The 25,124-nt window shown below is 47.8% G+C and overlaps 1 protein-coding gene across 5 annotated transcripts in view; it reads right to left on the bottom strand.

Annotated features, from left to right (window-relative positions):
• Positions 1-25,124, bottom strand: part of BAHCC1 (BAH domain and coiled-coil containing 1) — a 557,942-nt gene that overhangs the window by 83,702 nt on the left and 449,116 nt on the right. For all 5 annotated transcript variants that reach the window (XM_078654224.1, XM_078654223.1, XM_078654225.1 and 2 more), the window contains 3 exons: positions 10,530-10,726; positions 6,426-6,556; positions 5,689-5,817 (listed from right to left, as the gene is read on the bottom strand). In XM_078654224.1, coding sequence (XP_078510350.1) covers positions 5,689-5,817; positions 6,426-6,556; positions 10,530-10,726 — 457 coding nt within the window. The remainder of the gene's footprint in view (positions 1-5,688; positions 5,818-6,425; positions 6,557-10,529; positions 10,727-25,124) is intronic.

Genomic DNA, 25,124 nt, shown 5'->3' with positions numbered 1-25,124 from the left:
CTTAAATCCAGAGGGGGAAACACAAATACATGCTTGTTTTTGGTGTATTGGGAATTAACTATACCTCTAATATGGAGCAGCAATAAAGACTAGTGCAAAACACATTACTAGAAACATTGTGAGGCAAATACCAACACAACACCATTGTTATTTTTGCAAACGCGAGTACGACAGGCTGGCTCCATATATGGACGGGGTAGCATCCTCACCTGGGGATAGGTCTTTACATACTGGTTCTTTTTATACACTGACCCGGAGTTGTTGATTTCCATGCAAGGGCATTACCAATACCGGCCTAGTATGAGTGCAGTACATAAGGTTGTGTTCCTTAACATGCAGTGACATCACAGATAGTAGGAAGGACATAATGCACATAGCACTGACAACAACTCAGCCTAATCCAAAGGATGTAGCTAACTCCTCATAGGCTGAGCCCCAGAAAGCCAGTGACTGAACACAGGTGAGACGGGCCAGTGAGGGAGGCAGCGGGGCACAGCCGAGGAGAAGGGCACAGGGAGAAAGTGACAAGAGAGACGGCAGGACTGGGTGGGGGTGCAGAGTATGAAGGGCAAGGGGGGTGTAGACAACAGAGAGATAAATTAACAGGACAAAATGTAAGCTGGGAAAAGAAAGAAAGAAAGACCCAGGAGCTTTGGGTATAAAAATGAGCCGGAGAGAAATACTGGAGATGGCAGTGTGTGCCACAAGTGCCCGGGCAGTTGTTTGAACGTGGAGAAGGCAGACCCCCAGAGAGAGCACGCCAGGTGGGTGACCAGAGTGTAAGAGGTGGCAGCTAAAGACAGACTTTCGAGAAGCAGGGGAGAGTGAATGGGTAGGGTGAAACAATGAGGGTGGAGGGCAGAGACACTCGGAGAGAGGGACGAGGTCAGCCAGAGGAAGGGCCGGGAGGGGTCAGCAAGGAATCCGAGGCAGCAGACACACCTCAAGCCCCTTCTCCTTGTTTGTGTTGGGGAGGGGAGAGCTAGGCTCAGAGTGAACTCTTGTGAATAGAGTTTTGGAAAGTGCATGACTCCTGGTGAAAGTGCTTTGGCCATGGACGCCCCTAAAGTCAGCACACAGGGCAGGGGAGTGAGTCTCAAGCACTAATGGAGGCATTGTAACCCCAGCCCATCGAAAATAGCAGAGATCTGTCTGAGCATCCTGGCCGTGCCTACCGGACAGTATCCGATCCGATACTGTACCTCAGTCTACCAGAAAGTGCCCCCCCCCCCCCCCCCCCAAGTTCCCACAGCCACACTTTCTAGTAGCAGAATCATGTTCATGGAGGAGACAGGCGCAACCACTACGAGCCTCTGCAAAAAACGGACTAAGAGGTCGTAAAGTTGGAAGGGAACTTCAACAGCGTGCATTTTACGCAATAACTACTTCCCAGCAAGGGCTTCATTTCAGAAACTGCTCTAAAACTCACCCTCCTTGTATGTGGACTGACTGACCCTTCAACCTCTGCCCGGGGGGTACACACGGGTTGGGGGAGGCGTTTATTTTAATGAATAAAAAAATTTATAAATTACCAGGCATCTCCCTGATCCCACTTCGCATCACATCTCCAGTCTCCATAGAAGTCGTGGAACTAACTTCTCCCCGCTCTTTTGCTCGACTGACAGTGGCAAATGAGAAGACTGGATGCGACTGGGGGCGGCTACCCGGCTGTATCCTGGCATTTGACAGGGCATGCGGCAAATGTACATCACCTCCCGAGCAGGATCCTATCTACAGACGCCTGCACTACACTAGGCATGCGCAGCATACCTAATATATTGTGAATGGCGTGGGGAGCTGAAATAAAGATCGCTCTTCTCGCAGATGTGCACTCGATCTTCTGGACTCCTGCTCTGAGTGCTCTCGCCTGCGTGCGTTGTGCGTTCAGACATGCACACTTTCACCTGTGAAGCAGCTGCCAGCACAGGCCGTAAATAAACGTTAACAGACAAATTGTCAAAGCTGTCAATTTGTCTGCTTACATTCTTGCTGCCCGAGCACGAAGTACAGTGAGCAGTTTATTTTGTGTTGATTAGCCTAGTGGGGCACCGCCATGGCGCCCCCTATGGCCCAGCCACCCCTGGGTTCTGGTAATATCATGAACCACAAGGTGACGAGGCAGAGTGGTTTATAAATGTCACCAGAACCCCAATATGGCAATGTAGGGCCATATAATGTATGCATGGTACCCATTGTGTATTTTATATAGAATACATTAAGTTTGGGAAAGTTAGCTTGAAAAAGCAGTTTCTAAAAAGTGAAGTTGGCAATGGGAATTGATTGGAATTATATATAATGTTTAATCTTCGTTTAACTTTCCTTTAATAAATTGGTAATTGAACAATGGTGAGGGTCCGTGGATTTAGGAGATTTTGTGAGTGCTGCTGTTTACTGCATAATTATGGACTTACACTGACACTGAGAGAGAAAGCTGGATAGTGAGAGAGGCGGCAAGCAAAAGAAAAGCAGAGAGAGAGGAAAACAGAGAGGCACAGAGAAATAGAGAATCAGAGACAGGAAAAAAAGACGAAGAGAAAGACAAAGAGAGAAAGAAAGAGAAAATGACAGACAGAAAACAGACAAAGAGAGAAAGGCAGAGAAAGGAAAAGAGAGAAGTCTTGATACACAAGCTGTATATTATAAATATTCTGCTGGCGGCTGCAAACCCATCTAGGGAATGCATCCCAAAGGAGCCGTCTCCACATAGTGAGGTATATCGAGGGTATTTGCCGCGATTGACAAAGGGGGACAGCGGGGTGGGGTTCGTGACCTGAGAGACGGGAAGTGTGGGGTCATATTCGCTGACCACGGTGGTGAGACAGGTACGAACTTCCGCACAGCACCAGTGAATCGACACATATATGAAAAAAAACATGGACTTGAGTGCAAATATATATATATATATATATATATATATATATATATATATATATATATATATATATATATATATATATATATATCTATCACACAAGCAACACTTACAGACAATGGAGATGGACATTCTGGGTCATATTCTAAGGTAGTTATACTTGCAGTCCGTCCTTTTGATTTTCATTGTAGTCAGATGGGTGAATGGATTGTAATAAGCACAATTCATAAGTTTACAAATGGGGTGTTGGCCTGGAATTCAGCTTTCTTGAAAAAATTTAGCTGATTATACATGCATGGTATTTATTGGTAGATATCTCCTAATATTGTATCACGATACATGGATTACAGAAGGATGCTTTTAAAAACTTTAAGGTGATGGAACTCTGAGGTGACCTGCAAAATGCTTATCATGTACGCCAGGGGGTACTTTATCCTATCTAATACATGGTCCCACAATTACCTTACCCACAAACCACTTAAAACCATGGTGCATAATATGAAAAAGAAAGCACATTTGCAAACATGAGGAATACAAATAAACTTTTAATGTAAAACTAAACACATCAAAACCTGTTAGATATTTGTTGCAAAAAGGTACTAGAAACAGTTCAATACAAGTCAGTATAAAAATAACTGGAATAGCTCGAATTTTTAGAAACATGCAGAAAGATTCTAACTTTACTTCTCTGTACATATTTAAGGAATATAACAAAATAAAATGTTTCTTTCTGCTTGCCATTGAAACACAGCTGATGAAAGAAAAGCAATGCTTAGTTTTTCGTTTCTTTAAACAGCTGGTTTATTTATGCTCGTGACCTGACTTGCCTTTTACCTCTGTTACTAGCTCTGGCAGCAGGAAATGTGATATCAAAACTCGAATGCAATAACTTATACAGTCGAGTTCTGACATTTTTTCTTTATAATCGGCGACTGGGTACGGCACGATTCGCCAATTATAAAGAAATCAGAGACAGGCGTTTATATAGGTATTGCAGAAACCCATGTAGTATGCATATATCACATATACAGACACACACACAAACAACCATGTCAGAGGTAGACAGATAAAAACACAGAGACCCACATGCACCAAGCAAAGCATATCTAAACAGGTATCACCCAACAATAAAATATAAAGCGATGTAGGATACACAAAAAGAAAACACAGACAAAAGATGGTCCCATTTGAAAACAACACGTGGAGAATAAAGCTATCTGTGTGTCAAAGTATGAAGTAGACGATTATTGCTAATCAGTTATATTGTGAATGCTGTTTTTGCAGTTTAATGTTTTCTTTTTTACATTTCACTTTCTCTGCCCAAAGTGTCCGACTTTTTTGCCTCAGTGCCAGGGGGCGTGTTGCTAACAGTGCATTATATTTATACCTTCAGATGATCTAATAATGCATTCATAAACAAAACTCTTACAGATTTACCTTAAACACGAGTTACCTACCTGTAATGGTAATTTCAACTTCAGATCGGTTCTAAAAGCACATCCTGGGCATTATCCTGCCATCTAGTGGACCATGTAGGATAATGCACAGCATGTGTTTCAGTCTTTTTTTTTCCAGATACAGTGGGAGGGAGAATCTATGCAGAAGTTTCACAGGTGATACTGCATAATGTCCCTACTGGCCCAGAATTTCACACCAATTACCTAAAATTAAAAAAAATGGAGCCATTATGCCATGTACTGTAGTAAGTGACAAAACTTTAGCGTGGGACCATGGGAATAGCACAAGTGACCAGAATCCGAGTGGCTGATGTTTACAGCACTTGTGATTTTCACACTGTTTTTAGTGTGAAATGTGTCCTCTCACTCAAAATGGTCGGGATGAGGCATTTTCAGCTGAAATATAATGTTAAATGACAGTTTTTAAATTTGTGAAATTATGCATAGTATTAACATCATTTGCATAAATACACAAAAGCAAATCTTACGTAAAATGTGCAAACCGCTGAATTGCCAGAGCATAGGGCAGTTCTGGTATCAGAGCGCTTAGCAACACTGAAAATCAAGGGTAGCATTTTTTTTGTAGACGTCAGGATAGCTAATTGTTATAAACATAAATAATTTTATTACTATTAAAGGTGTTTTCATGAATCATAACAGTCCATGTACTAGTATTAACACTGGAATAATCAAGTTGGGGAGATAAACCTAGGACTGCTGTGGTTCGATTAAATCCCATAGCATTATTAACGATGCAGTTGAGTAGTTGCAACCAAACTCTAAACTCACAATAGATTTGGGCTTTAAAATTCACATTTACACAAAAGCAAAAAAGAATTGGAAAAAAAACACACCTCAAGAATCATGAGACTCACAAGAGACTGGAGGACAGACACACATACACTCATGGATGACAATGTTAAAGCTTAAGAAAGTCTATCAGGTCAGTATATCAAATAAATAAAATAATTGTTATTTATAAGAATCACACCACAAAATAAACTTTCTCTTAGAGCTTAAATAAGTCCAATAACCAGGCACAACAGTGCTCTTTTATTCTCTGTCTTCATCAGCTCTGGATATAGGAGACTGCCACTGTATGCACAGTGGTTACGTAGCAAGGCAGAGCTATGGGTCAAAGCGGGGAGTTCATCATTAATGAATAAATAGATGAATGAAGGTAGAGACAGACACAGTATGCCCAACAAACGACATTACATCAAATAAAGAACATCGTGGTTACTCACTAAGGTACAAACAAAGCGAAGAGAGAATATACCCAAACCAGATTTCAGACACAGAATGCTCCCAATGAGACAACGCGGATAAACCTGAATAAGGGAGTTCACACCAACTCACTTGACTTTCTTGGAATCGAACTTGGACTGAGGAGTCACTTGCCGGATGGACGATAGGGTGCAGCTGTGCTTCCGCTTCCGGGGCCTGCCGGGGCCACGTCGTGCTGGACTGCGGGAACTCTCTTCCCGCCTGGCGAACGGAAGAAAAACATGGACGCTTAGTCAGAAGATCTGGAACCAGTAGAACATGCCACAAGCAAGGCTTGAGGTCTACCCCTATGCTGTCAGTCCCAGCTCAGTGCTGCAGCCACTGGTGCTGCCTTCTCCAATCGCTGCAAGCTGTTGGAGTACAGCTGTTGGAACAGTCTGAGCATTTGTTTTGGTGAAAAAGCCAGTGCTGGGAAACCTAACAAGGTAGCCATGCACTTTACAAGTCACTATAACCTAACATACCAAGCTCTGTAGCTCCAACAGAGGCAGCCTCACAGCTCTGAATGTAGCTTATTTTCAAATTCCATGAAACCAATAACAAAAGCACCAAACATTACACATAATGTACATGGTAGATTTTCAAGATTGAGTAGAGGCAAAATAGGCCATTAATTCATGTTTAGGCCAGGGGTGGAGTAAATATATGCAGATGGGGCAAATGCAGCGTAAACATTTATTATACCCTCAATGGCATTTTTTGGGGTACGGTATTCTGATTGATCACCAGAGGAAATGCGGTATCTCTGCATGCCTCAACGACCATAGCAATCTCATGTGAACTATCCAATAGTGACCATGCCCACTCACTCGTGCCGCCGCTGCAGTTTCACCAGCTCACGCTGCTTCTCCTTGTATCGTCTCTGGAGTTCTGCTAGCCTCATCCTTATTTCGACCTCCTCCGTATCCAGTTCATCAATGGCAGCCTTCAGCGGACAGACCTGCAGGGAATGCACATGGTGTTAGCACTGGTGAAGCCTCTGCTTATGAACTTCATCCATTAGTTCTCCCAATGGCTCCTGGTCCACCGGTGTCTACCCGGAGCATCCTCAGTGTGAAGCACTGCTACTCAACTGTAGTATCCTCATCATACATTAATGCTTCTCCCACAAAGTCATAATAGATCACTGCTTTTCCAGCGGTCTCATAATGCATCCGTGCTTCTGTCACCATCACATATTATATTACTGTTTCGTAAAGGCTTACGCCTTCCACCAGTCTCATACTACATTACTGCTTCACCTTCAGGCTCATGTTATTTCACTGCTTCTCCCAGGGTCTATTCCATGCAGGACTGCTTCTCCTGCCACCAAGTAGTGCCTTACTAAAACTGAAGACATGGTTCTTCAGGACATTAGTTGGTTCTGGTGGGTTTCTGTGATGCTCCAAGTAGGAATCTAGTGGGGGACACTTCGAATGGAGTAATCAGGCGCTTTATAAGCTCCTAACATAACAACACAACACATACTTCCACCACTCGTGATGTGGTACCACATCGCTATGGTAGCAGAATATTGTCTGACAGACATAATGTATCCTAAACATTGTTTACAAAAATATCGCCCCACTGGAGCTAAGGAGAGGAAGTCTAGTTTAAAATGGATTATATTTTTGGAAACGTTTTGTGCACTCCTGTTGGCTCTCAACACATCCCTGCTTCTCCCACTGTCTCCTAATGCATTGCTGGTTGACCCACTGCCTTGTGGCGCCTTCCAACATTCTGTACCGGCGCTCATTACTTTAAAGCTCCATTCAACGTCTCGCAATGCATTACTCCTTCTAACTCTGCCCCCTAAGGGTTCCTGATGAGAAACATTTTTTTAAAGAAGCATATGTCTCATTAATGAACAAAGGCTGCTTTCAAAAATATGCTTCCTGTTTGGAAAAGCAAACTGCGAGGATTGTGGGACGGTGGCCCCCAGCAGCCAATCCTCCCTGCATTCGCAGCCCTTCACAGGGGGTTGCAAAATGTGAAGTGCTTAATTAAAATTCATTAGGCAGATCGTTATGCAAATCCTGCAAATGGTAACCGAGAGTGTCATTTTAAAATAGATCCTTTTTGGTCCCTTTTTTATGGGACTCCTAACTTTGACTTAAAGTCTCCCTTTATATGCCCCAATGCACATTATACATTTGACTTCACTCTCTCTGCTCTCTCTCTCTGCTCTTTTCTTCCATATTGTGCAGGTCAGTTATTCAATTTCCTAACATTTCATGAACTTCTGTCCTTGCATGTGAATCCGACTAAATGGGCAGAACATAGGAGTCAATTTATTTTTAGTTGTTGTGGAGTTGCCCACATTATTATGGCTTCGTCATTTCCCTCAGTTGGCACTGGTCTTGAACTGCAATGTGCTATGTCTGGCACCTTTTTGTTGTGTCTACTTTGTGCAAATCATCTGATATGGGAATCAGACTGTTTCTGGGTTCTGATGGCGAAATACACTTCTTCTCGACTGTACTCCTCTGCTAATCATGAGTTTGCAGTTCTCCACTCACGACTTAAGACTCAGTTTATGTCCCAGCCCTTCTTTTCATAAGCACTTCTGCAGGTTCATCATCAAGAGGTTGCAGCGTGCTTCCTCGAACTGGTTACCATGCACGTGGTACATGTTTACCTCCTTATTGATCTACTTTGGTAACTTTTTTGGTGTGTAACTGCATGTGTCTCCTGTATATCTTTATATTTTAGAGAATTGTTGGCGATACCTTGTACACCGACTGTCCAGTTTCGACAACAGAAACAGTATTGAATCTATTCTCGACATGAAAGTAGTCACACACTTGTACACATCACAGAAGGATGAGCTGTGAGTATATTCTCGCTGCACACCTTCTGCTCTTCCAACGCGACGCTTACACCTTCTCCTGCTCTTCCAACACGTCCCTCACACCTTTTCTGCTCTTCCAACGTGCCGCTTACACCTTCTTCTGCTCTTCCAACGTGCCGCTTACACCTTCTTCTGCTCTTCCAACGCGACCCGTACACCTTTTTCTGCTTTTCCAACGCGATGCTTACACCTTCTTCTGCTCTTCCAACGCAACCCTTACACCTTTTCTGCTCTTCCAACGCGACCCATACACCTTTTCTGCTCTTCGAACACGATGCTTACACCTTCTTCTGCTCTTCGAAAGTGACCCTCACACCTTCTGCTGCTCTTCCAACGCAACCCTTACACCTTCTTCTGCTCTTCCAACGCGACGCTTACAACTTCTTCTGCTCTTCCAACGTGACCCTCACACCTTCTTCTGCTCTTCCAAAGTGACCCTCACACCTTCTTCTGCTCTTCCAACGCAACCCTTACACTTTCTTCTGCTCTTCCAACGCGACGCTTACAACTTCTCCTGCTCTTCGAAAGCAACCCTTACACCTTCTTCCCTCTTGGAACGCGTATCCTTCATGTCGACTGATTGTTACATGGAAGCTGATGGAAGTGCAATATTTTCCTGGTTCTTACAGCTGACTGGGTTAAATTCTCAACTGTTCTACGTATGGCTCCCCGTAGGACCTTTTCCCAAGGAGTATGTAATGAATAACTGCCAATCTCCACTGTCTCCCAAGTCTCTCCTAGGAGAATTTTGCTTGTCTTTTGTGTTTCACCCAATGCATTCCCATCCCTCCAGTGTCTCTCAATTCATCCCCACCGCTGTCCCCAGGAGGACTGTCTATTGTGCCCTCTTCTCAACCAAAAAATTGCCCTATGCCCCATTTTCTCTCTCCGCTGTCATACTGGTCCTATCTAGTGTCTCCTAACACACTGCTGACTCACTCATATCCCCCATGAAGTTCTCCCCTTTCGTTGTCACCCAATTCATTTCTACCTTGTCTCCAATGTTCTCACTACAACAGTCCTCTCCTCGGTGCCTTTTCAAACAAAGAAACCCCCCACTAAACCTGTCTTACCTCTGAATTAGTATTTCATCATCACTATCTGTGGACTAACAATAATCATGCCAATATGTCACTTTCTTTTTTTAATATATAATTGTAGACACATTTATTTTCATCATGAATTAATAAATATATAAAATGAACATAAAATAACAAAGGTATTCACAAGACATGATCATCATTGTTTATGGAAAACTATTTTTTTTAAAAGGAAACAACTTCATTGTTGACAGAAGAGAAAGAATTTCATTATTTAAAAGAAAAAAACTTGCTTCTACTGCAATACTGCCGATAAATTTCACTTTCCATAAAGCATGGATATGAGGTGGCTGCTTCTCAGGACAGACATGCACACTATGGACTAAACTGCCAAAATCATTTGCAATTCAGAAGAGCCATGAAATCCTGTCTCTTTCCATCATCTAAGGCTCAGGTACCTCTAAGGAGACAGCCTCAGCTGGTTTGTATATGCTGCTTATGGGCCTATCCTCACGATTCCTTGCTTTCCACCACTAACCTTATGTTCAATCATATTTCACTGTGTCACGTTTGGCGAGCACTCACTGACCATTATGCTCAACACCAGGACTCAGCTCTAATCAATGACACCGTCTCTAACATCCATGCACCACAGAATCAGAACCAATGCCCGCCGGTCTGCAAAGTACTTTGGGACTTTGGCTTCAGGTATGAAAGCACTATCAAAATGATACAATACCATACCACTCTTCCCCGCCACATCGCAGCCTCTTTCTGGAGTCTATCAATGGATCACTGCTGCTACCCGGTGTTCTCCAGTGGGTCTCCTAACATCGCACAGAGCATTACCACCTTTCCCCTGTCTGCCAAGGCATTCACATCTCTCTCCACTATCTCTTGACACATTCTAGGCTCTCCCTACTTTCTCACTACACACACACTCCCTTTTCCTCTATCTCCCAATGCACTACCATCTCATCCCTGTGTCTTTCAGTGCATTATTACAGCAGCAGCTGGCAGCATGACTACTTTCACTAGCTTACCGGTTTGACTTTAGGGACCCATGTGAACTTCCTGCGTGGAGGGCGCACTAGCGGGGTGGAGGCAGAACAGCACTGGTTGCTCAGGAGCCTGATCTCAGGCGGCCCAATGTCCACACTGTTAGTTTCTACCAAGGACCAGGCAGCTGCAATGGTGGCTAAACTCTGAAGGTTCAAGGCCACTAGATCTTCTCGGTCACCTATGGTGGGAAGAAAAAAGGAGAGCTGGTAAGCACAGAGGGAGGCATATTTAGCAGAGGCTGCAGAGTGAGTGTGAGGGATGATTCAACGCGCTTGTTTTACTATGAAGCGTTGCTTCATATACTGTACTGGTCCACATAAACATACAGAGTCAACCTAAATCCTGTGGTCAGACAAGGCGGAGCATCAACACCCTGGAATCAAATGAAAGAAATGCAGCAACTGTTGCTGATAGCAGAAGACTCTGCAGCTCCAATCATGGAGGAAAGGAGGTGCATGCAATAGCAAAAGTCGTTTCAGAAATGCAAGCTGTTAAAATGGGAGCGGTGAGCTGGCCATCCCTTCTGTATTTTACACTGCAATCTGGTACTTGTGGCTTCGCTTTTTACCAGAATGCAAATCAGAAAACAGCACAGGAGAGTGGACGGTTTAAGATTTCTGGTTCCCCCAAGATACACAGCTAAATTATTCGGAAAAGAATAATCACTTTTTCGTAAGAAACAAATGAATCGTAATTGGCAGTAAGAACTGGTTGCCAGCCAGTGTAAACCTTAAATATAAGCAGTGACCTAGGGTGGTACAGCAAGTGTGCAACTAGGTCATTGGCATTGTATGGAATTATGTGTGTAAACTAGGAATACATCTGAATGCCACTGTGCACGCCCACCCCAGCTAACAATCTCCAATGTGACTTAGTATATTCCATATCCGGATACTTTTTATAACATCCTTGAATATTTGCTGAGTCTGAAACTGCTTCTAGGTGGATGAAAGCGACTTACTGATGCTATAGAGAACACACGTTACTTACCTTAAACAATAGTTTTGCACCCTGCTCCTTTTATCGGTTTACATACTGTGTTAATTCCACTATCTAATAGGAGAGCTTGGAAATGCCATATTGTTTTGCAGTAAAAATTAAGAATGTGAACGTCAATGTGTGCAAAGTATCAATTAAGTGTGACTTTGAATAGAACCCACGATTCCTCACACTTCACACACCATCCTGAAATCAATGCATAAATGAAATACATTTTGTCCAAGCTGAGATGACACGAGGCAGCACAACCCAGGGAAGGCCCGCCAGCCAGTGTATACTTTCTCAGATTAGAAAGTAAAAAAAGACTCAGTATGGCACCCGGACGGCAGCCTGCTCACTGAGCAGTTATTGACTCAATGCTGCGGTCCATGTAGAACATTTCATATTCTCACAATAATCAGAGTTCATTAAACCGGGGTTTATAGTGTCAATAATCAGCTAGAAATTGCAGCGGGCCCTCTTTGTCCAGGATTGGAGGAAGAGAGATCTTCAGTCCGAAAGTCAACACTATGCATATTCTTTCTCTTCCTGCATCAGCACCGGTGCCTCTAGCAGCAAATCTCTAGTGCCATTCCGGGCTCTCGTTGACTCCGGAAACAAGGTGACCCATCGCGATATCTGGAACAGACCCGTGCATGGTGACTGAACCAACAAGGCACTCTCTAACCTCCAAAGTGCTGTATTCTGCGACTGGTAGAGTCAAGAAAACAGAAGCAGGGTTTTGACAGTGAGGATGTAAGGCACTGGCACTGAAGAAGCATGGCATTGACGATCCGGAAGCAGGGTGCTGACAGTGAGGATGTAAGGCACTGGCATTGAAGAAGCATGGCATTGACGATCCGGAAGCAGGATGTTGACAGTGAGGATGTAAGGCACTGGCACTGAAGAAGCATGGCATTGACGATCCGGAAGCAGGGTGCTGACAGTGAGGATGTAAGGCACTGGCATTGAAGAAGCATGGCATTGACGATCCGGAAGCAGGATGTTGACAGTGAGGATGTAAGGCACTGGCACTGAAGAAGCATGGCATTGACGATCCGGAAGCAGGGTGCTGACAGGGAGGATGTAAGGCACTGGCATTGAAGAAGCATGGCATTGACGATCCGGAAGCAGGATGTTGACAGTGAGGATGTAAGGCACTGGCACTGAAGAAGCACAGCACTGACGATCCGGAAGCAGGGTGTTGACAGTGAGGATGTAAGGCACTGGCACTGAAGAAGCACAGCACTGACGATCCGGATGCAGGACGGTGCTGACGCGGCAAAAAGTCCTTCTGCACCATAACATCTTCCTCCACTAACAGGACATCTAGTTGCATTATTGAACGATAATTCTTGCTCCATCACCCCTCGACATTCTGCATCCCCTGCTTTTCGTTGACTTTCCAAATTCCTCCTCTTGTCCACCCCTGCCTTCATTGCTCGCAGTCTAGCAGTTGAGCTTTCGATGTTCCTCCTTCATTAGGTTTCTGGGTTACACTACTGCAAGGACATTAGGAATGTTTTGTACCTGGTTGATTATAAGTTGCAGTAACGTTTTGACGTATATCAGCTTTATATGAGCGATAAAGGATTAGTTTGTGGAGAAATCTGGAAATTTCACAACTGGCCACCCAAGGGATGCACAGAATGAGTCACATATCTGCGGGTTCCATCAGAGGGTGTTCTGCGTACGCGAGTGCAGGAGGCAGAAAATGCCTGGACGAAAGGGTCTCCATGCAGAGATGAACTGCGGGGTCCATTTGCAATGAAATATTAAATAAGGTAGCTCGCTCTGTGGGGAAAGAAAACCTAATACCCGTCTAATCCTAGCTAATGATGTCAGTGGGAGGAGAGGCCGGGGATATGATGTCAGCTCGGGCTGCCCTTCTTGAATTTCTATATGGGTTACATCACCTCTCGGATACAACGCATCCGCAGGATCAATGGGCTCTGGGGAGATCCCCGAGCTTGCTCCATCAGGTTCTGAGGCTGCGCATCCCAACTATTCACGCTGTATCTCTCCGCGGCATTACCTCATTCATTGGCTGTCAATGGGAAACTCAACAAGGAGGGCCCTCTCAGTTGAGGGAAAAGGGTCTGGAACTAAAGTTTGCCCCTCCTGCTCCGAATGAGCTAGGCAAAGCATGGGGCGATGGAGTCCCGGCTAGGGAAAGAAAGGACTCCTGGTCCCGCCAACCCTGATGCATTGTCTCCAGCTCATTCATAAGTGCACGGAGGGCTTCAAGTGCCCTCCCCCTCTGTGGCCTTTGTGCATTCGAATACAGACCAAAGAAGTCAGTTTTCCTCCTCTCCAGCCCGGGCGGGTGCACAAAGGGTGGGATTAGCAATTATCAGTTCTGAAGGGCCACGGTGTGAGGCTCTTATTAGATTGCAACTTTATGTGCAAGTCCTGCAGGTGTAATTACTTCAGCTGAAAGCCGAGCTGGGGGCAGGGGACACCGTCAGGGGTGGTCCCGGGATGGGCTCAGAGCTCTTGCTATGGTTTGACGCGAGTGGGCTTGGATTGCGGTGTGCCATCTGATGCAACATCTTAAAGAGCATCAGATTTGTATAAGATGCCTGTGCTGCAACACTAGAACACAAGGACCCTCACCTCCCCAGCAACATCTCAATGACCATGCGTATGCACGTGGGTTTCCAGTGGAATCTCCTCATCGTGCGAGGGGTTCAATTGCTTCAATTCCCGCTTCCTAGTCAGACTGCTTACGGAGAGCTCAGGCCACCTCTGCCTACAGGATTTTTTCCTAATTCTGTTTAAACTTTATGCGTTTTTAAAAAAAACTCCCTTGACACCTTTCTGTGATTTCAATTCTGTTTAAGCTTTGGCAGCGACCAGTTTTCTTGTCTACATATTTATGGGTGTATATCAGAAATGATTATGCACAGAAGCAGTATGCCATTGGGTACCATCATGGACGGGTCAAAACGTTTGAAGGCAAGTTGCAGGGGGGTTGTTACAATGTTTATGTGCATTGTGTGCTGCATCTCCTCACTGGTGGACAGTGGAGTGCACACAAGACATCCGACTGGAAGACATCCTTCCGGCAGCAACAGAGGGTTCCCTGCAGCAGCACAGACAGGCCCAGTCATCTGCACTCGTCCCAGTTTACAGCAGTCATGACCCTGCCGAGGTTACAATCCTCAATCTGTTGAGACCATCTTAAGGTCCCAACTTGCTGTATCAGAGGTATCTCCAAAACCTTGAGATTCACATCTTTCAGAGCATGTTAGAGTGCCAAGCGCTTCAGACGACAAAGATCTAAAGATAGCTTGGTTTTCCCAATGTTTGAGGAGCCACAGTTAGTGTGTGGGAGCAGTCCTGTGCAGTCATTGGGAGTTACCTCACCCGCTCAGTGGGAACAGGCTCATACAGTTAGAGAATGGAGCCTCTACGATCTGTGTGAGCAGACTCGTGCCGTTAGTGGGAGCAGCCTTGTGCCGTTAGTGGGAGCAGCCTCGTGAAACCAGTGAGAGCAGCCTCGTGCCGTCAGTGGGACAAGCCTCGTGCCGTCAGTGGGAGCAGCCTCGTGCCATCAGTGGGACCAGCCTCATGCCTTCGGTGGTGGCAGCCTCGTGCCTTCGGTGGTGGCAGCCTCGTGCCTTCAGTGGTGGCAGCCTTGTGCCGTCAGTGGGAGCAGCCTCGTGCCATCAGTGGGAGCAGCGTCGTGCCATCAGTGGGAGCAGCCTCGTGCCTTCAGTGGTGGCAGCCTCATGCCGTCAGTGGGTCCAGCCTCGTGCCGTCAGTGGGAGCAGCCTCGTGCCATCAGTGGGACCAGCCTCATGCCTTCAGTGGTGGCAGCCTCGTGCCGTCAGTGGGACCAGCCTCGTGCCGTCAGTGGGTCCAGACTCGTGCCGTCAGTGGGTCCAGCCTCGTGCCGTCAGTGGGAGCAGCCTCATGCCATCAGTGGGACCAGCATCATGCCTTCAGTGGTGGCAGCCTCGTGCCATCAGTGGGACCAGCCTCGTTCCGTCAGTGGGACCAGCCTCGTTCCGTCAGTGGGACCAGCCTCGTTCCGTCAGTGGGACCAGCCTCATGCCTTCAGTGGTGGCAGCCTCATGCCGTCAGTGGGACCAGCCTCGTGCCATCAGTGGGAGCAGCCTCGTGCCGTCAGTGGGAGCAGCCTCGTGCCGTCAGTGGGAGCAGCCTCGTGCCGTCAGTGGGAGCAGCCTCATGCCGTCAGTGGGAGCAGCCTCGTGCCATCAGTGGGACCAGCCTCATGCCTTCAGTGGTGGCAGCCTCGTGCCGTCAGTGGGACCAGCCTCGTGCCGTCAGTGGGTCCAGACTCGTGCCGTCAGTGGGTCCAGCCTCGTGCCGTCAGTGGGAGCAGCCTCATGCCATCAGTGGGACCAGCATCATGCCTTCAGTGGTGGCAGCCTCGTGCCATCAGTGGGACCAGCCTCGTTCCGTCAGTGGGACCAGCCTCGTTCCGTCAGTGGGACCAGCCTCGTTCCGTCAGTGGGACCAGCCTCATGCCTTCAGTGGTGGCAGCCTCATGCCGTCAGTGGGACCAGCCTCGTGCCATCAGTGGGAGCAGCCTCGTGCCGTCAGTGGGAGCAGCCTCGTGCCGTCAGTGGGAGCAGCCTCGTGCCGTCAGTGGGAGCAGCCTCATGCCATCAGTGGGACCAGCATCATGCCTTCAGTGGTGGCAGCCTCGTGCCATCAGTGGGACCAGCCTCGTTCCGTCAGTGGGACCAGCCTCGTTCCGTCAGTGGGACCAGCCTCGTTCCGTCAGTGGGACCAGCCTCATGCCTTCAGTGGTGGCAGCCTCATGCCGTCAGTGGGACCAGCCTCGTGCCATCAGTGGGAGCAGCCTCGTGCCGTCAGTGGGAGCAGCCTCGTGCCGTCAGTGGGAGCAGCCTCGTGCCGTCAGTGGGAGCAGCCTCATGCCGTCAGTGGGAGCAGCCTCGTGCCGTCAGTGGGAGCAGCCTTGTGCCTTCAGTGGGAGCAGCCTTGTGCAGCCAGTGAAAGCAACCTACTTTAGTCAGCAAGAGGAGCCTCAGGCAGTCAGTGGGAGCAGCCTCAGGCAGTCAGTGAGAGCAGCTTTGTGCCGTCAGTGGAGGCAGCCTCGTGCCGTAAGTGGAAGCATCCTTGTGCCGTCAGTGGGACCAGCCTTGTGTCATCAGTGGGAGTAGCCATCAGTGGGAGTAGCCTTCAGTGGTGGCAGCCTCGTGCTGTGAGTGGGACCAGTCTTGTGCAGTCAGTGGAAGCAACCTAATTTAGTCAGTGAGAGGAGCCTCGGTCAATCAGAGGGAGCAGCCTTAGGCAGTCAGTGGAAGGAGCCGCAGGCATTTCAAGGGTAGCAGCCTCAGGCAGTCAGTGGGAGCAGCCTCAGGCAGTCAGTGGGAGCAGCCTCAGGCAGTCAGTGGGAGCAGCCTCAGGCAGTCAGTGGAAGGTGCCTCAGGCAGTCAGTGGAAGAAGCCTCAGGCAGTCAGAGGGAGCAGCCTCAGGCAGTCAGTGGAAGCAGCCTCAGGCAGTCAGTGGAAGAAGCCTCAGGCAGTCAGAGGGAGCAGCCTCAGGCAGTCAGTGGAAGCAGCCTCAGGCAGTCAGTGGAAGAAGCCTCAGGCAGTCAGAGGGAGCAGCCTCAGGCAGTCAGTTGGAGCAGCCTCAGTCAGTGGGAGCAGCCTTAGGCAGTCAGTTGAAGAAGCCTCAGGCAGTCAGAGGGAGCAGCCTCAGGCAGTCAGTGGAAGAAGCCTCAGGCAGTCAGAGGGAGCAGCCTCAGGCAGTCAGTGGAAGCAGCCTCAGGCAGTCAGTGGAAGAAGCCTCCGGCAGTCAGAGGGAGCAGCCTCAGGCAGTCAGTTGGAGCAGCCTCAGTCAGTGGAAGAAGCCTCAGGCAGTCGGAGGGAGCAGCCTCAGGCAGTCAGTGGAAGGAGCCCCAGGCAGTCAGAGGGAGCAGCCTCAGTTAGTCAGTTGGAGCAGCCTCAGGTAGTCAGTTGGAGCAGCCTCAGGCAGTCAGTGGAAGAAGCCTCAGGCAGTCAGAGGGAGCAGCCTCAGGCAGTCAATGGAAGGAGCCTCAGGCAGTCAGAGGGAGCAGCCTCAGGCAGTCAGAGGGAGCAGCCTCAGGCAGTCAGTGGAAGGTGCCTCAGGCAGTCAGAGGGAGCAGCCTCAGGCAGTCAGTGGAAGGAGCCTCAGGCAGTCAGAGGGAGCAGCCTCAGGCAGTCAGTGGAAGGAGCCTCAGGCAGTCAGAGGGAGCAGCCTCAGGCAGTCAGTGGAAGGAGCCTCAGGCAGTCAGAGGGAGCAGCCTCAGGCAGTCAGAGGGAGCAGCCTCAGGCAGTCAGAGGGAGCAGCCTCAGGCAGTCAGAGGGAGCAGCCTCAGGCAGTCAGTGGAAGGAGCCTCAGGCAGTCAGAGGGAGCAGCCTCAGGCAGTCAGAGGGAGCAGCCTCAGGCAGTCAGTGGAAGGTGCCTCAGGCAGTCAGAGGGAGCAGCCTCAGGCAGTCAGTGGAAGGAGCCTCAGGCAGTCAGAGGGAGCAGCCTCAGGCAGTCAGTGGAAGGAGCCTCAGGCAGTCAGAGGGAGCAGCCTCAGGCAGTCAGTGGAAGGAGCCTCAGGCAGCCAGAGGGAGCAGCCTAAGGCAGTCAGAGGGAGCAGCCTCAGGCAGTCAGAGGGAGCAGCCTCAGCCAGAGGGAGCAGCCTCAGGCAGTCAGAGGGAGCAGCCTCAGGCAGTCAGAGGGAGCAGCCTCAGCCAGAGGGAGCAGCCTCAGGCAGTCAGAGGGAGCAGCCTCAGTCAGAGGGAGCAGCCTCAGGCAGTCAGTTGAAGAAGCCTCATGCAGTCAGTTGAAGACGCCTCAGGCAGTCAGTGGAAGGAGCCTCAGGCAGTCAGTCAGTTGAAGAAGCCTCGCACAGTTTGACACAATTTGTGGAAAGATCCGACACTGGTGAGTGGACGCACACTAACCTAGTCTGGGAGTGATTGTATGTGTAACCATTGTCGGGTGCATTAAATATTGCCCCAGATAAAGTCCAACCACAATGTATTTAAAACTTATGTTGTTCGCTGATTATCACCTATTCAGACTTTTTGGAGCATAACATCCTGGTTTTGGTGATTATCAAATCGAATGAAAATCTGCATGTCCACAGGCTTTTTCCCCTGTTACAGCCTGGCAGATTTTACATGCCAAGATTGAAGCTGGTGCGAACTTTATCAGACTCTGCAAATTACTGATTGCGATAAACAATGCACCACTTAAAATTGCACTCTGTGTGTGAACAGTTGTCAGTTGTTTGTGCAGGAATCACAATGTGATGGTACACTTGTAAGCAGCACAGGCAGAAGCAACATTCAGTGTGTGGGACTACAGATTTGGAAGAGTCTGCACACAGGATGTGGGAGCAAGCCTTCGTCAGGGTACCCGCATTCAAATTCTTGCAAGAGTATTCCCCCATCGTACAGAATACACCCGCCCATTCTGCGGGGACTCTTAACTTGTAAAAAAAATGCTCTCCAAAGTAACCTTTTTATATTGATTTTTTCAATTTCATATCTACACCACTGCCGTTCCAATTTCATGGAATCCTGCGAGTAGCAGAAACATGTTGTGTTTTTCCTGCTTGTCTGGCACCCCTCCCTTTCTTTTCCACATGGAATAAGCCCGTCCGATGGCTGTTCTTCCGGTGCGGAGGAGATCCGCAGGAAGGAAAACCAGGGGCGTAGTCAGGGAAGGAAGCACTTCCTGATTACTGCAGAGGCCCCAGCATCGCGGCCAAGCCAGCAATGTCGGGTTTCATTCTCACTCTCTGGGCAGGGGAGCAACAAAAATACAAGCCTTTAGGGAAATTAATTTTATGAGAACATTGTCTTAAACTGCACAAAAGATGCAGAAGAATGTTGGCAGACGACGTTAAAAAAACTATTTTTTTTTTAACACTTGGGAAAACAGTAACAGAGAACCAGTTCCTAAAAATAGGATCGCAGTACAATAAACAGTTGTGCTTAGTTTAACACTTCCACCATATGCAGGGTAAATTTAGAACTTTTATGAGGCTCGATTTCCTCTCATTCTCCTCTCACGCCCAAACGAGGACAGGCTTAGAAGGGAGCCGGGAGACGTCCTGACAGGCTAGTGCCTCTGAAGGGCCAGTAAGTATCGTTGGGGAGAGGCAATCTGGGCGCCTGGGGATTGTGACTATGTATGAGGATCAGCACCTGCCACCCATAAGCAGGAGGATCACATCCCCTAGTCTGGCAGTGTTAGACTTACATGCCCACACCCCCTGGGCTAGCAGCTCCCCTAGCTGCTGGCGAAGCACCAGACGTGCATTCCCTTTCTCCATTCATTAAGAGTGCACATCTCCAGCCCTGCTGTGTTAACATTTACAACTTCACTAGCCTAATATTGTTAGCTCTAGGAGTCCGCAGTGGCCGCTGCAGGTAAGAGCTGTGGGGCCAGGTGAGGGGGCATTTCGATAGACGACCACGAGGGAAAATTAATTATGGGCTCACCGCTCTTACCTGCAGCGGCCGCGGCTGCTAGGGGTGCTCCTCCCCATATCCAGCAGCATTAGAATTAGACGGCGAACGACCTTTACAACGCGGTCGTTACACCACGGTATGTTTACATCGCGGTCATTGCAACGCAAGTCGTTACAACGACTTGCGCTGGATGGCGCTATACACTAAGGAATAGTATGATTTACCATTCCAACACCTTCCCTACTGTTACGTAGGCTGGAGTTGGAATAGTAAATCATACTATTCCTAAGTCCAGCGCCCTCCAGCGCAAGTCGCTGTAGCGGCTAGCGTTGTAATAACTGCAATGTAACGTACCGCGGTCGTTGTAACGTCACATATTCGAATTAGACATCCACATCCCCTAGCCCTGCAGCATTATATTAGAAATGCACGCCTCTAGGCGTGCAGTATTTTTTGGGGGGAGTTTCATATAGCTTGTACTCCACCCGAAGGTATCAGAGCACTTTACATGAGCACAAGTTGCTTTACAGATGAACACATTCACTTATTAGGCATGGGGAGATTAAGTGATTTTCCCAGAATTACAGGATGTTGAGCGTCCCAGCCAAGACTCGAACACGATTCCTGAGCATCGAGGCCAACCGCTCTAGCCGTTGGGTCACATCTCCCAGCCCTCCTGTATTAGCATTAGAAATGCCCCTCCCCTTACCCCGCAGTGCTAACATCAGTCGCACACCCCTACATTTCTCTTAAGAACGATACTAACTTTAGGGCCCAATAAATGGGGCTTGCAAAACCTCAATGTTCACGATATTTGGTAAGTTGAAATTATTGCTGGCAAGCTGTACACTTCTTTAAAGATATGATTTCTGAAACTTTAAAACAATCTTTATGGGAGCCCTTCCCAAGGATATTAAGTAAACTGAGAAAGAGGAACCTCCCTGACCTGCTTAGACACTACACATATTCCTGGAAAGTTCAGCATGATCATCGGCAAGACAAAGAAATTCATGGGGGTGTTAGGTAGGCTATGCCACAGCTTGCTTTGGACGCAAGGAAGGAGCTCTTGAAATGGGCCTTATATTTAAGATGTGTTATGCTATGTTGATTTGTAATGCACAACTCATCACCCACAAGGGTATCTAGGTGCTGGGACATGAACGTAGGCTGGGCGGAGCTCCTAGTTGAACAGCCTGGTCCTCAGTTTCTTGCAGAAGTTGAGAAGTGAAGGAGCTGATTTGCGCCAGGACACCCCAGGGTAACAGAGCACTTTAAAAATCTTAGTAACATAACATAACATTTGGCACCATGTACATGAAAACAGAACAATGTTTGCAGTTTTTTAGCCAATACGATAGATCTGTGTGTTAACTATTGGTCAATGGTTAACTTCTAGAAGAGCTGTCTCAAGTCTGTCTTGTGAGGTCAACAAAATGAGTATCGCAGAGCTGGGCGAGTAACACCTATTATTAGTGTCCCTAGAGACGACTGGCCGTGGTGTGAACTTTATGAACTCTCATGACCACCATCATCACTAATAATGATGATCATTTTAACGTTCATAAAAATAGTCAGTATACATGAGAAGTAGCTAATGAACCCAAGAAGGAAAACGGTTTAACCCATAAGTAAGGTGTATCATGCGAAGGAGTCTGTGCTTCTTGCAAGGTTGATTCACATGGGGAAGTGGTGGAAGGTCAGTGCTGCGCTTGCTGCGCGCATCAGGTCAGCAATGAAACCCAAAACACTTTGATGGCTTCAGACAGAACTCACCACTCTCATCCCTTGGATAGGAGTAAATCCCTGGCACACCATCTGAGCTGTCCTCAGCCTGACACGAAAGCAGGAGTCTGTGTGATCAAAACGAACTAAAAATTGTAAACTACGATATAACCTAAAACCTAACATATAGATTTAGAAATATCAAAATGCAAATATTAGCCTGAATATTCCACAAATCCACAAAAAAAAATGTTCTCTGTGAAATAACCTGGTCAAAATTAGGATGCAACAAGATCACAACTGTTGGAATGCAAAGGAGATTAGGAAAGTGAACACTTTCTCACCCACAAAATCACGTCTGAATATCTGCGTCTATGACTTGGGACACTTGCTGAACATGACTTCACTCTACATTTTTCCATATCTGCATTCTTCCTCTATGTTACAGGGTGAATATTTATTTGTATCATATATATTTCAGGGGTAGATCTTTTCACTGGACACTAAAGCAGAAGCAGCGTCCTTATCAAAGAGCTTCTTGCTTATGAGGAGGTTACCTTTCCAACAGGCGGCAGGCAGAAGACCTGGGCCTATTATGTATAAGACCCCCGGAAAGGCTATTGCCTAGAAGAGCTGTGTAATGCCATTCTCGGCCTCAGACCTAGCAACATTTTATAAGCAGCACCCTGCGTTGAAAATTTCAAAAATGTATATAAGCTAACGGTGGGCTCAGGCAATAGGAAGGTAGATTGGAAAAGACCAAAAGTGTAACACTTACGAAGGCCGCCTTTTACAGGAACGGATCTCTGGGAAGGCAGTGTCCCTGACGTCCCTTGACAACTTGAAATACTACTGAGGCGGAAGCCGGTAGTCACTTGCTTTTAAAATTGTATTTTTGTGTATATTGTGTGATTTTAAAACCTTTTGCACTGTGTAAATACCTTGGCCCTACCTGTGCTTCAGCTCAGCGGCAGACAGCTTGTCGCTTCGCTCGTAGAGCACATCGCGTCCTGACGCCATTCCTGGTCGCCGCCAGACACGCCCACCGCGCCTGGCCACGCCCCCCCCGCCCAATTGGTATAAATTACGCGCCAAAGCGCCAGCGCTCATTGACAACTTGAAATACTACTGAGGCGGAAGCCGGTAGTCACTTGCTTTTAAAATTGTATTTTTGTGTATATTGTGTGATTTTAAAACCTTTTGCACTGTGTAAATACCTTGGCCCTACCTGTGCTTCAGCTCAGCGGCAGACAGCTTGTCGCTTCGCTCGTAGAGCACATCGCGTCCTGACGCCATTCCTGGTCGCCGCCAGACACGCCCACCGCGCCTGGCCACGCCCCCCCCCCCGCCCAATTGGTATAAATTACGCGCCAAAGCGCCAGCGCTCATTGACAACTTGAAATACTACTGAGGCGGAAGCCGGTAGTCACTTGCTTTTAAAATTGTATTTTTGTGTATATTGTGTGATTTTAAAACCTTTTGCACTGTGTAAATACCTTGGCCCTACCTGTGCTTCAGCTCAGCGGCAGACAGCTTGTCGCTTCGCTCGTAGAGCACATCGCGTCCTGACGCCATTCCTGGTCGCCGCCAGACACGCCCACCGCGCCTGGCCACGCCCCCCCGCCCAATTGGTATAAATTACGCGCCAAAGCGCCAGCGCTCATTGACAACTTGAAATACTACTGAGGCGGAAGCCGGTAGTCACTTGCTTTTAAAATTGTATTTTTGTGTATATTGTGTGATTTTAAAACCTTTTGCACTGTGTAAATACCTTGGCCCTACCTGTGCTTCAGCTCAGCGGCAGACAGCTTGTCGCTTCGCTCGTAGAGCACATCGCGTCCTGACGCCATTCCTGGTCGCCGCCAGACACGCCCACCGCGCCTGGCCACGCCCTCCCCCCCACGTACCGACACCGTCTATAAATCATGAGCCTCTGTCGGAAGCGCAGCGGACGAGCGCAGCGGGCGCGACGAATGCGCGCCGAAGGCGCGCATAAGGCAAGCTCGTCTGCGCTCGTCCGCGCCTCGGCAGTGATCGCAGCGATCCCCGATGCTCCTGCCCTCTCACCCACTACCAGCCTTCCGTATCTGACACGTGAGTCTCTACTCTTTCTTAGAGACTTTGCTCATGAAGGCCAACTCTCTTTCGCAGACACTGCCTTTCCTTTATATGATTTTGCTTGTAAAGGTCTATTGATGGGCGGCCTGCTGAATGTCAGGTCACTGCCTAAACACGCCAACGAAATCTCTCAGCTTATTGAGAATCACCACCTTGACGTATTGTTCATGACTGAGACCTGGACCCACTCCGATTGTAATATAGATCTAGAATGGGCATGTCCACAAGATTTTAAAATCTTGCATCTCCCTAGACCCAAGGGTCGGGGTGGTGGAGTTGGCATAATTTACAGAGCCTCCTGGTCCATAAAAACACTTGCCATGGACCCAGTGGCTGGTACGGAAATACTTGGTCTTTTGATCAACTGTCTCTCCGGAACAACCTTTACGGCTGTAATATGTTACCGCCCGCCAGGGGTTTTTAATTCCGCACAGCAGCAGTCGCTCCTTATGACCCTTACCAATATGGCCACTTCCCACAATAAGTTGATTGTTCTGGGTGATTTTAACCTCTGGCCCAACGGCAGTCTGGACTCTGCTCTAAACAATCTCTTACTCTCCTGCGAAGGCATGGGACTCTCTCAACTGGTCAGGAAACCCACACACTCGGCTGGAAATCAGCTTGACCTAATTTTTTCCTCCCCCCAGTTAGTTTTCCTGAGCGACATCCTGCCTATGTGCTGGACCGACCATGCACTTATCAAATTTCACATAGCCAGCGGCAGAGCCAACAATCCGTCACTCAGTGCCGCACCTGACCATCTGTATAGAGATTGGAAAGCCTTAGATAAACGGAGACTGGCCGGCCCCGTATTCGAGGTGGAAGACAGCTTTTCCACCGCCCGGTCGGTGGAGGACAACTACATGTCCTTCTGCACTAAGATCACCAATACCTCAGAACGTCTCGTCCCTCTGAAAAAATGCAAACCAAGGAGAAGAGCAGCCGCCCCTTGGTTTAACGACTCACTGAGAGCCCTTAAGCTGGCCTGCAGACAATCAGAGAGAAAATGGAGGCAAGGTTATCTTGACTCCAACAAAACTCTCTGGAAAGACAACCTTCGGGCGTATAAAACTGCCATTGTCCAAGAAAAGGCCAATTACTACTGTTCTACTATTACCAACGCCACCAACAGTTCAAAAAGTATTTTTCAAATACTTAGAAACCTAACTCACCCAGACTGTGCCACATCGACGCAGCCTCCTAGCCAAGCCCTTTGCGATAATCTGGCAACTTTTTTCATTAATAAAATCAATATCATTATTCAAAACTTGAAGACCCCCCCATTACTGGGAGATGCCAACACTCAGGGAGCCAGCACTGGCCCTT

This window comes from Lissotriton helveticus, chromosome 7, assembly GCF_964261635.1.
Source record: "Lissotriton helveticus chromosome 7, aLisHel1.1, whole genome shotgun sequence".
In the NCBI taxonomy this organism is placed as follows: Eukaryota; Metazoa; Chordata; class Amphibia; order Caudata; family Salamandridae; genus Lissotriton; species Lissotriton helveticus.
This window is presented reverse-complemented; position numbering and strand designations above follow the sequence as displayed.